This window comes from Berghia stephanieae, chromosome 13 (genome assembly GCF_034508935.2).
Source record: "Berghia stephanieae isolate SIO BIC M18660-M18661 chromosome 13, UCSD_Bste_1.3, whole genome shotgun sequence".
In the NCBI taxonomy this organism is placed as follows: Eukaryota; Metazoa; Mollusca; class Gastropoda; order Nudibranchia; family Aeolidiidae; genus Berghia; species Berghia stephanieae.
Genome location: NC_088372.1, coordinates 26016005 through 26028625, shown reverse-complemented (window position 1 = coordinate 26028625; position 12621 = coordinate 26016005). Strand labels below are relative to the sequence as shown.

At 36.2% G+C, this 12621-nt stretch overlaps 1 protein-coding gene across 1 annotated transcript in view; it reads left to right on the top strand.

Moving 5' to 3' along the window:
- Nucleotides 1-12621, top strand: part of LOC144959123 (uncharacterized) — a 256474-nt gene that overhangs the window by 14258 nt on the left and 229595 nt on the right. Inside the window, exon 2 of the mRNA XM_078891569.1 lies at nucleotides 6876-7357. Coding sequence (XP_078747695.1) covers nucleotides 7313-7357 — 45 coding nt within the window. The 5' untranslated portion in view covers nucleotides 6876-7312. The remainder of the gene's footprint in view (nucleotides 1-6875; nucleotides 7358-12621) is intronic.

Below are 12621 nucleotides of genomic sequence, written 5' to 3'. Positions count from 1 at the left end.
AAATTTACTCCTCGTCGATTTGATACTAAGCCGCTACATGCTTGACTGAAATAATAGTAATGAACAAAAATGAACATAACAGCCTTACAAAAGAACAAATTACCAAACACGGAACGTTTTGGGCTCAAAACCCATCTTCAGCCAACAACAGAAAACGATTGAAACATAAATACATTGTTTAAAATGTCAAAATGTCTATCTTGGTTTTTAAGTCATGTTTTTACTTTTTAGTTTCTTTTTTTTTTTTTGTTATTGTTGATTCATGAAGGATCTGAGCCCAAAACGGTCGGTGTTCTTACTTTGATCTTCTTTGAAACCGTTATATAATCTTTGTTTAATACATTTAACGTAATTTCAAAGTTTAAAGTGCCCTGGAGAAGAAAATAATTAATTGTAAATTATACTTAACAACTTTGTGAAAGTGTACAAACTACACAAACTATCATATTATTTTGAAATCGTTTAAAAAAAAACAGACTACCAGCGACCATTTCCATAGAGCATTACACATACTTTATCAATCAACGGGTTTTTAATCTGGCCAAAGTCAAATAGATTTTGGATTGTCTGTGTACAGCAGAGACGGTAACTACATTATTATAAGAAACACACCATCGCATTCGATGAAGAAACTATGGACTTGTGACTTCTTTAGAATTTATAGGGCGTTATATAGGACGAGGCTGAAATTTGAGATGTCGAATTAGATAAAGATGCGATGGAATCCCCGAAGTGGATGTTACTTTCAAACAAATAGTTCCGATTTGCCGGCGGACATTTCCCGATTAGAGAGGTAAATCATATAGGAAAAAATTCCGTTCACTTGCATTTCGTTCCAATTCCCCGTGTTTCCCCGTTTAGCGAAGTTCCTGATTTCGAGATCCCACTGTAATGAGAAATATTATTATTAGACATTTTCTCTTCGATTACAATGAAACCGATCCACTTTCTACGATTTTGTATCCCTGATTTCCTGTCACAAAGACAGTGATTGACATTTTGTGATTGTAATTTCCGAAATCTTTCAAATTTAGTGTATAATATACACTAAGTTTAATTTGGCCAGAAAACTCGTCCTTATTTATTTCTCTTGTAATTCCTTTTGAGAAAAACACCCTCATCTTGGTAAAAAACTTTCAATCTTGGGACTCTTTTAAAAAATAGTCCCAGGAGGAAGAATTTTTACCAAGATATGGGTTATTTAAATCGTTTCGACATCTGAAGGACGAATTTTCTGGCCAAATAAAAAAAAAAATCTTTCCAGAGTACGTCAGTGAACTACTGGTCATGTCAATGAGGTATGACTCCATAGTTATGTGTCATTTGTCATTTATTATTAAGCTTTGATAGCAGGGGTTGAGTTTTCTTTGATTGATTATAATATTACCCGAAACTTTAGAACTTTAATTAATAACTATTAATTATTAGACATAATTTTCATAGATAGAATCACAGACCTGTCCATTCACGTGACCTTTGATTAATTGATTGAACTAGAGCATTTATATAGAGCAATATCCTCTCAACATGCTCAAAGCGCATTACAAGGGGTCCCCCTAACCAACAGCAACATTTAACATGTAGGACGAGACATGACGCTATTAGGCGATGTTACAATTTTTTTTTTATTCGGACAGGAACAGCGATGTTTACGACCATGTAATCATAATTTTACACCTGCGCTCGGTTTGAGAATGTGAGTAAAAAGTTGTTGTTTTTTTTCCCAAGGACTTAACTATGCGTCGCTTGTGACTCGAACTCAGGAACTTCCGATCTGAAGGTGAGAGTCACTACCATCTACTTTTACTACTACTACTACTACTACTACTACTACTACTACTACTACTACTACTACTACTGCTGCTACCATCCGTATAACACATAACCGTACCGATTAGTTCTGTATGAGTTCATTTATGACCCGTCGTTTCAATATGTTATTTTGTCGTAGGAATTAAATAAAGAAAATTGGGTTTTTTGATCGAGCGACGTGCATTTTATTATAATTTGCAGGAATGATAACTTAAATTGAAGGCTGGATTTCCAAATCTTGTTAAATCGATTTTATTTTCATTTTTAGAGATTTTCCGTCTAAGAGCTATATTAAAAAGTAAAAAAATTAAAAATAATTATGCCTTTTGCGCCACGATATCATAAGATATCGTCGCCTAGGCATTCCACGAAGGAATGTTAAAATAGATAACTCATCAAACAAGATGTCTGATGTCAACAGGAATCACCCATGTTGTCCAAGTGAGCAAAATGGGGGTTAATAATCTTGCTCAAGGAAAAAAAACGAAGCGGGGATCGAACCGGGGTCATCCGGGTCACAGTGCAATGCCTTATCCACTCGGCCACTTCGCCCCCATTAAAAAGTAAACTTTATATTAGCGGCGGGCATTCGGAACATTTTTATGTTACTGGTACGATTGTGTTCCTGGTGGCGTTGTTCCTGGTACGGAACCTGTTCCTGGTGCGATTGTTCCGGTCGAAGAGAGTTTCGTATCAGTCATGTCCTAAGTAGTACGGCGCATAGATGACACGGGTACGACGTTCGTACTCGTGTTTGTGGTACCAACCACAGACAGACGAGAGGTTCAGACTGGAGGGAGGGACGTAGTCTGGTTTGCGCGCTCTCTCTCTCTCTCTACACACACACATACACACACAGACACAATACACACACACACACGCACACACACACACACACACACAGTAACAGTAACATGACCAGGAACTTGTTCCTGGTGGAGGTTCCTGGTACTAGTTCCTGGTTGAGCTATGTTCCTGGTGTTACTGTTCTCGATAACCAAAACCCGTGCGGCACTACTTTATATAAAGCATCAAATGGCACAAGAACTTCCTTAGATTTGTATGAATTGGATGTTTAATCGTGATAGAATGATCGACTGGATGCGAAATTTTACGGGAAATAATCTCGACATCTCATTATGGGAAAAATAGATATTAAAGACATTTGTATTTTCTGAAAGAATATACTCACAAGAGCATTTTAATCTTTATTTGAAATAAATCGGATGATATTTCATGAAGTTATGGTCAGATATATAGGAAAGGTATCCAGCAACTTTTTTTCAAATTTCATACTTTTTCAACTTGACTAGCTGTAAAAAAATATTTAAAAGTGAAATTAAGCTTTGATATTTACCGAAGATATACAAAAAGAGTTTATTTAATCATTTATGACAATAACTCATTTTTGATAAATAATTGACCTTCTAACTAAACTTGGCAATATCTCAGTTCAAACCTTTTTGCCACCCGATTGTTTCTGTAATTCACTGTAACATGTGTGACCCATCGTCTCAAAACGCTATTATGTCGGAACGAACCATATTCTTAAAAGCCGAGGTTCCAACCCAGGACCTTCCGATCCGAAAGTGAGTGTCATATCACTAGACCACATAGCCGCACAAGTGTTGCTGTTTGCAAAAAGAGATCTCTTGTAAAGCGCGTTGTGCATGGTTTGTGGATATTGCACTATATAAAAGCTAACGTTTTTTTTCTTTTCTGCTCACCATCACACTATCTAACATTCTCTGCCGCTGCCAATCCAAAAATCCTCTCATTACTCGCCATCTTATAAATCAAATGTTCTTTTCAAGCATTTAGTTTGGAAGGCACATAGATAATTCCCTTTATCCTTCTTTTATTAGATTCCATGTCTCAGAGTATGTTTGTAAACACATTTTCTGTTTGTTTAAAATTATGTGTGGGATGAATGAAATATCATTTTTGTTTTGATAACAACAACAACAACAATAACAACAACAACAACAACAACAACTATAATGACGATAATATAATAATAATAAAAATTTAATAATAATAATAATAATAATAATAATAATAATAATAATAATAATAATAATAATAATAAAAATAAAATATAATAATTATAATGATAATAATAATAATGATATTAATAATAATAATAATAATAATAATAATAATAATAATAATAATAATAATATAATAACAATAATAATAATAATAATAAATAATAGTAATAATAATAATAATAATAATAATAATGATAATAATGATAATGATGATGATGATGATGACGATGATGATAATAATAATAGTAATAATAATAATAATAATAATAATAATAATAATAATAATAATAATAATAATAATAATAATAATAATAATAATAACAATAATAATAATGATGATAATGATAGTCATAAACATATAATAATATTGTTGTTATCATCATCATCATCATCATCATCATCATCATCATCATCATCATCATCATCATCAAACTGCCATCTTACAATCCCTAAACTCATACACTTACTACTACACCACCAATGTCTATATCATATTTCTTTCTCAGCCCCAGTTTAATGACAGAATAATATTATCATTGCAAACAGGAATTCACGCCATTGGAAGCAAGGACACATTAAAGTTTCACCGAATAATCATAATAATCATATTATGCTATCTAACTCGACGTGCACTTATTTTCAGGTCTGATAACCTAATTTATTATTGGCCCATCATTTCTGTAATGGAAAACTCAAAAAAAAAAAAAAGAATCAAAATATTATTATTCATCACAACGATGTTAAATTCGGCCCATAAGTGTCGGACCTGCATATATGTACACGTCGGTGTTAACCCATTTTCAATCTGGATGTTATGTCACATGGTTTTGAAATTCACCTCGACAAATACTATTTCATAATTTAAGGCAAAACCAAAAAAAAAGATCATATATATCTGCTTAATATTTAATTAAATTGTTTTTTCTTTACTCTTTAGTGCGGCTATGCGGTCTTGTGGTATGGCACTCGCTTTCGGATCGGAAGGTCCTGGGTTCGAGCCTCGCGCTCAGCGCATAGTTGAGTTCTTGGAAAAAGGCTCTTTACTCACTTTCTCTCACCGTACTCGGGTGTAAAATGAGTACCTGGCCTTTAACAGCGTTGTTTTTGTCCGGAAAATTGTAATAATATTGCCTAACAGGCGGCATGTCCTGTCTCACATGTTAATTGTTGCTGTTGACCAGGGACCCCTTGTAAAGCGCTTTGAGCACATTTAGTGGATATTGCGCTATATAAAGCTCAATTTTTACTCAATCGTTTAACTGTGACGTCATTCCACGTTGACGAGTAGGATAACACATTGGTGAATATAAGCACAAGAATAAACATTACCACTCCGTGTTTGAATTGTTAATACTTTGGTAAAGGTAATGAATACACAATGATAATATTGATTCACTAAAGTAAATGTTTTTTAGGCTTTGCATAAATTACATTCTTTTACCTATTTTTTGCCCGGGGTCCCGATAGCTCAGTTGGTAGAGCACTCGCTTTACAATCAAACGGACCGAGATCGATCCCGGGGAGAGTCGAGACTTCCCTCCTCCCCCCTCTGTCCAACCAGAGCAGTATCTGGATAGCTGGGTATGTCAGATCTGACGGAAATCATTTTGCGTAAGACTGGCGTCCTACTCAAAGGGTAACAAACAATTGCTGTTTTTCGTGTCACGCTATAAATACCGGGGGATAAACTACGGCTGTATGTGCCTAATGACTCTGAATGCCTTTACTTTTATTATTATTTACATACTTATCCTCTTGGTTCTTTGGTGGAACATAAGGCGCCAACAAAGTTCCTCCAGGTATCTAGCTCTGTCCTCGGCCAGCCAGCTCAGCTCAGCTCATTCCATCTCTTTCCAGCTTCTTTTATCTGCGCTGAAACTGTCCTCCTCCTCCTCCTCCTCCTCCTCCTCCTCCTCCTCCTCCAGGTGCCCAATGGTCTGCCTCTCTTTCTCTTTCCTGGTGGGGACTAGGCTATCTTTGTGTTTTGTGTCTGTTACTTTTATTTTTAGTGGCTATATTATATTCTATTTCCAGCACATAGCTCATTCTGACAGAATACCGTTTAGGGACGGCGGTCACATATTCTTCTTCCAGGTGCCCAATGGTCTGCCTCTCTTTCTCTTTCCCGGTGGGGACTAGGCTATCTTTGTGCTTTGTCTGAACTTTTCTTTTTAGTGGCAATATTATATTATTCAACTTGAGGCTATGTGGTCTAGTGGTAAGACACTCGCTTTCGGGTCGGAAGGTCCTCGGTTCGGGCCTCGCGCTCGTCGCATAGTTGAGTCATTGGAAAAGGCTCTTTACTCACATTCTCTCACCGTACTCAGGTGTAAAATGAGTACCTGGCCGTTACCAGCGTTGTCTTTGTCCGAAAAATTGTAATATCACCTAACAGGCGTCCTGTCCCGTCCTACTGGTTAAATGTCGCTGTTGACCAGGGACCCCTTGTAAAGCGCTTTGAGCACATTTAGTGGATATTGCTCTATATAAAGCTCAATTTTTTAAAAAAAATTTCCAGCACATAGTTCATTCTGACATAATACAGCTTAGGGACGGCGGACACATATTATTTTAAGGAGGCTCATTCGATCGAGTCTGTTTATAACGGGCAAACCATTTGTTAAACCTTAGTATATAATGTAGCGTTGATGATGATGATGATGATGATGATGATGATGATGATGATGATGATGATGATGATGATGATGATGATGATAATGATGATGATTATGATATTGTTATCACTATTATTATTATTATTATTATTATTATTATTATTATTATTATTATTATTATTATTATTATTATTATTATTATTTTTTTTTTTTTTTTTTTTTAATTTTTATTTTATCATCATCATCATCTTCATCATCAACACTGTTATGACTCCAGTGAATCATCATTATCATCTATCCGTGTTTTGACCATATATTCATTCGTTGTATTACATTTCCCTGTTCTTCAATTAGGTTTTCTCTTTTAATAAGCAAAATTAATTCTCTCTTCTTACAGGATAAACTTTCACTGGATTTCACGTTATTCACTGGATTCGCTGTTATCGGATAATATAACTTATATCGGATAAGATTTCTCTGGATTCACTTAATATAGGATAAGGTTTCTGTGGATTCGCCTATTATTAGATAAGTTCTCACTGGATTCGCAACTATCAAGTACGTTTTTTGCCTGTTATTTGCTGTTATTGGATAAGGTTTCATTGGTTTCGCCGATATTGGATAAGATATTATTATCACTGGATTCGCCCATAACTGGACAACTATACACTGAATTCGCCACTTTTGCGTAAGTTTTCACAAGATTCGGCTGTTATGGGATAAGCTTCCACTGGATATGCAATCACTGGATTAACTGCTAATTGATAACCTATAACTGGATTATTCATTAATGGATTAATTATAACTGGATAATTTGTCATTAATTGGATAAGGATGCCGACGAGATCCAGAAAATCTCCAGGTTTGGGCGGTCTTAAGGTAAGTTGTTGTTTATTTACCCCTTATCATTATACTCTCACTCTCTCTCTCTCTCTCTCTCTCTCTCTCTCTCTGTGCGTGTGTGTCTCTCTCTCCCTCTCTCTCTCTCTCTCTCTCTCTCTCTCTCTCTTCTCCTCTCTCTCATCTCTCTCTACTTTCTCTTTTCTTTTTTCTCTCTCTCTTCTCTCGCCCCTCTTCTTCTTTCTTTCTTTCTTTTTTATTTATATTATATCTCTCTCTCTGTCTCTCTGCTCTCTCTTCTTCTTTCTGTCTTTCTTTCTTTTATTATTTAAAATATTTTCTTTCTCTCTCTCTCTCTCTGTCTTCTCTCTTCTCTCTTTCTCTTCTTCTTCTTATCTTATCTCCTCTTCTCTCTCTCTCTTTCTCTTTGTCTGTGTGTATGTGTGTTTGTGTATGTGTGTGTGTGTGTGTGTGTGTGTGTGTGTGTGTGTGTAATTGAATAGATTAACCTCTTTGGCAAAGATAAATTTGACTTTTAAGAAAAAAGATTCTTGGTCTGTGTCATGCTATCTTAGCTGTGTACAACCTTTTTTTGGGATAAATTTGCCGCCCCCCCTCTCTCTCTCTCTCTCTCTCTCTCTCTCTCTCTCTCTCTCTCCCTGTCTCCTTCTGTGTGTCTGTATGTGTGTGTGTATATATATATATATATATATATATATATATATATATATATGCGTGTGTGTGTGTGTGTGTGTGTGTTTGTTTATGTAAGTGTGGTGAATTAAATTAACCTCTTTGACAAAGAGTACGTTGAGTTTACCTAACACAAACTCGTACCCATTAACTATTACGATGAAAGTCCCAATATTGTGTGACTAACTCCTTAGTTTTTGGAGAGACTAAAAATCGTGTGTCTATGTCTTGCCATTTTAGCTAGATATCTACCTACCTACCTACCTTGTTTTGATAAATTAGAGTATCAGTGGACAATCACAAATTATATCGAGAAATTAAAAAAAAAAAGAACAAGGAAAAAATGAATAAAGAAACATTGTTAAAATTTTCTTTTTCCTATGACATTCAGAGCACCAACTGATGTGCCTCTGTGGAGTCTTTTGACCTTCCATGATGGGCAGAAGGTCAGTAAGATGTGTCTTCTTTCCCCAAATATCCGTTATCTGAGTTGTTTTATCTCTCTGTATAGTAGTGGGATGACTTGGTTTTGTCCTCGCACTTGCTGAAGTCCTTGGCTGAGAGGGTATCAGTCAAATGAATATTGTTACTGTTGGGAATTTATATTTTTTCTGTTATGTACTGATAGTAGTAATATTCTTTTGTTTGTTTTGAACCTATCTTGTACATACTTCAGTGTTTTCCTATAAGTGGGATCCCGTGCTGAAGTCTGAATAAGACTTAAAGGTGATCTCAAACTTAGTACATTAATGGTGGGCTCTTGAAATCTACATTTGTTCCCTATTGGAGCCTATTCCCCGATATTTTACTTTTCTTAGATGCTTTAATTTTAAATCTAGATTTTTTTGACAATCCCATTTTATTCTTTTTACTGGCGCTGATATGACCTAAATGTGTTGCAAGCGCCGTAAAACCATTTAAAACAAACATAACAGATACGCACAAGTGGGTTGCGTTAATCCAACGTTTCGTTTAACATCTCTTTTTAAAAAAAATAAAGCTTTATATAGCGCAATATCCACTAAATGTGCTCAAAGCTCTTTACAAGGGGTCCCTGGTCAACAGCAACATTTAACATGTAGGACGGGGCATGACGCCTGTTAGGCGATATTACAATTTTTCGGACAAAGACAACGTTGTTAACGGCCAGGTACTCATATTACACCTGAGTACGGTCAGAGAATGTGAGTAAAGTGCCTTTTCCAAGGACTCAACTATGCACCGAGCGCAAGGCTCGAACCCAGGACCTTCCGATCCGAAAGCGAGTGTCATACCACAAGACCACATAGCCACACAGCTTTAACGCTGTCTCTTATTTAAAACATTATCACATGTGATCTATTGTTTCTCCATGGTATTATGTTAGAGCAAACAAAATGCCAAAAAAAAAAAAAAAAAAAAAAAAAAGAAAAGAAAAAGAAAAGATTTTATGTTAAACCGACCAGAAATATCAAAATTTAGTTTCTAAGAGCGGGGCTCGAGCCCAGGATCTTCCGATCCGAAGGCGAGTGTCACAACACACTAGACCACATAGCCGCAAACATCACCGTGACATAATACTTGTTTGCGGCGATAGGTCTCATTTAGGTCCTCCCAAAAAAATTACTTCTTATTATCAATGGACTAGAATGACCCTCAAGGAGTCAAAAGATCTTATAGATAGAATGAAGTTGACGTCACTCGGGTCTTTGTTATTGTTTTTTGCCATCCGCGTTTATGAGTAATTCTCACTTAACTGTATTAATCAGACTATAATCTTTCATGGTTACACATAGTTTTGTGTGTTGGTTGGTCCGTTATACTTCCGGATGGCAATGTTGTGAGCTTTTTAGCCAAGCGCATACTACTGCCATCCGGAACAACACAAAAAAAACTATGTGTAACCTTGAACTTTTATAGTATGGTTAATAAGGTTAAGAATGAGAATTACTCATAAACGCGGATGGGAAAAACAAAACAAACAATAACAAAGACCCGAATGACGTCAACTTCGTTCTATCTATATGAGGGTTGAGTGAAAAGCCTTGCCTCCTCTCTCCTTCATAATTTTCCAAATGAATCCTTCTCCAAATAAAGATTATACCTACGTCAAACGGAAAGCTTAGGATCTCAGCTATCCAACAAGAACGGTGCCCACCCAGTGTTATTTTCTCCCACAGTTATCGTCTTTGTCAATATCAATATAGGTAGGCAAACGATATTATATAGATAGTTCGAAGATGACGTCACTCAGGTCTTTGTTATTGTTTTTTTTTTTGCCATCCGCGTTTATGAGTTATCATTGTTACACACAGTTTTGTATGTTGGCCAGTTATACTTCCGGATGGCAATGTTGTGAACTTATTAGCCATGTGCATACTGTCTATAGATAGTATGCGCTTGGCTAAGAAGTTCATAACATTGCCATCCGGAAGTATAACGGACCAACACACAAAACTGTGTGTACCCATGAACGTTTATAGTCGGGTTAATACAGTTCAGTGAGCATTACTCATAAACGCGGATGGCAAAAAACAATAACAAAGACCTGTGTGACGTCATCTTCGAACTATCTTTAGGTACTACAGTTGGTGCAGCATGTCGGGGGGTGGGGGGGGGGGGTTTATTTTCCTGCGTCTTTTCCTTTTGATCCTCCTTCGCGTATTTGATTTAACGTCCTCGTCGTTGGTGTAAATGATTTCCTGCCTTTGAAGTGTTTATGCTATCCGTTTAGGCAAAATGATCACAACATCCGCCAGCCGAATATAACGTACCAGCACACACACAAAAATATTTTATGTAACCTTAAACGATTATAATTTGATTGACAAAATCTAGTGAGAACTAATCATTAATCGTAATGACGCATGGTAACTTAGTAACTGGTCTAAACTATCGGAACAATGGCGGACGCCCTTATGAAATATTTCTCCTACGAGCATAAAAGTGTATCCAGAGGAAAAAAACAAAACATTATAAATCTGATCATGTTTTGACTTTTATACATTCTGATCACATGACATTTGAAAGTTCTAGTCAGAATGAAGAATAAAAAGTACAGATTCTCTTTGTTTAGAACCATGATGGCCGCCGTTGCTGGGCGACGTGACATCAGACTATTGAATCCAATTGCTCACAGATTTAAGAAAGGATGTTCTAGTTGATTGGCTATTTTAAAGGTGATGAAATTGGCAAAATTGTTTCAGAATTTGATGACCTCATTCCATTTAGGAAAGAAAATATTGCGTGAGATGCAAGTCTTGTCAGCCAAGCCTCGTATGTAGACATACGCCACGGGTTTATGACAAGTTGTTCTCTATAGATAGAACGAAGTTGACGTCACTCAGGTATTTGTTATTGTTTTTTTTTTGTCATCCATGTTTATGAGTAATTCACACTAAATTGTATTAACCAGACTATAAAAGTTAATGGTTACACATAGTTTTATATGTTCGTCCGTTATACTTCCGGATGGCAATGTTGTGAGCTTCTTAGTCAAGCGCATACTATATATATAACGGACCAACACACACACACAAAAAAAAAAACCGTAACAAAGACCCGAGTGACGTCAGCTTCATTTTATCTATATCCGGATGGCGATGTTGTGAGTTTATTAGCCAAGCGCACACTATCTATCGCAACGATTGATGTAAGTGTATAGATAGTATGCGCTTGGCCAAGGAGTTCACAACATTGCCACCCGGAAGTATAACGGACCAACACACAAACTCTGTGTAACCATGAACTTTTATAGTCTGGTTAATACAGTTTAGTGAGAACAACTCACAAACGCGGATGGCAAAAACAATAACAAAGGCCTGAGTGACGTCATCTGCATACTATCTATAGAGCAGGTGCGCTGAGTTTGTTTGTTTGTTTCTTTTTTTTTTGTTTTTTTTTTGTTTGTTTGTTGGGTTTTTTGTTTTTTTTTTTTGTTTTGTTTAAAAAACAAAACAAAAACGCATTATATCTTTGATAGTAATTTATGCGTTGCTCGCTCGGATAGTACAAAGGGGAGGGGAGTATGTTTGTTCCCTTCTACTATCGATACGCTTCATGTAAGTGCGTAGAGCAGGTGTGCTGAGTTTGTTTTTTTGGGGGGATTATTTTGTTTTTGTTTTTGTTTTTGTCTTTGTTTTCTTTTTTTTTTTACTAAATAAAATCCATATCTTTGATAATAATTCATGCATTGTTCGCTGGGACAAGTACAAAGGGGAGGGGAGTAGTTTTGTTCCCTTCCACTATCTACACGCTTATTGTGACCCTGATATTATTGTCAATATAAAGCTGGCGATATCTTTTGATGTTGACAAGCATTTACCACCTTTTGTGTGGCATTATGGACGATATGCTTTCATGTCTCTCGTTGTTTGAACAAGGAACTTTGATGGAGCATAATCAACATAATATTTAATATTATTTTTCGTCCTTCAGAGCGCATGGAGATGGAGTTAATCCCACTTTCCATAGCGTGAAACGGACGATAGCAATTGCTCTCTACCCATTTTATAGGACGTTAGTCTTACTCGAAGTACTTTCCGCCAGATCTAACAGATCCAGCTACCCAATCACTGCTGGGTGGACAGGAGGGTCCAAAAAAAAAATTCTTGACTGCATCCGGGATCGAT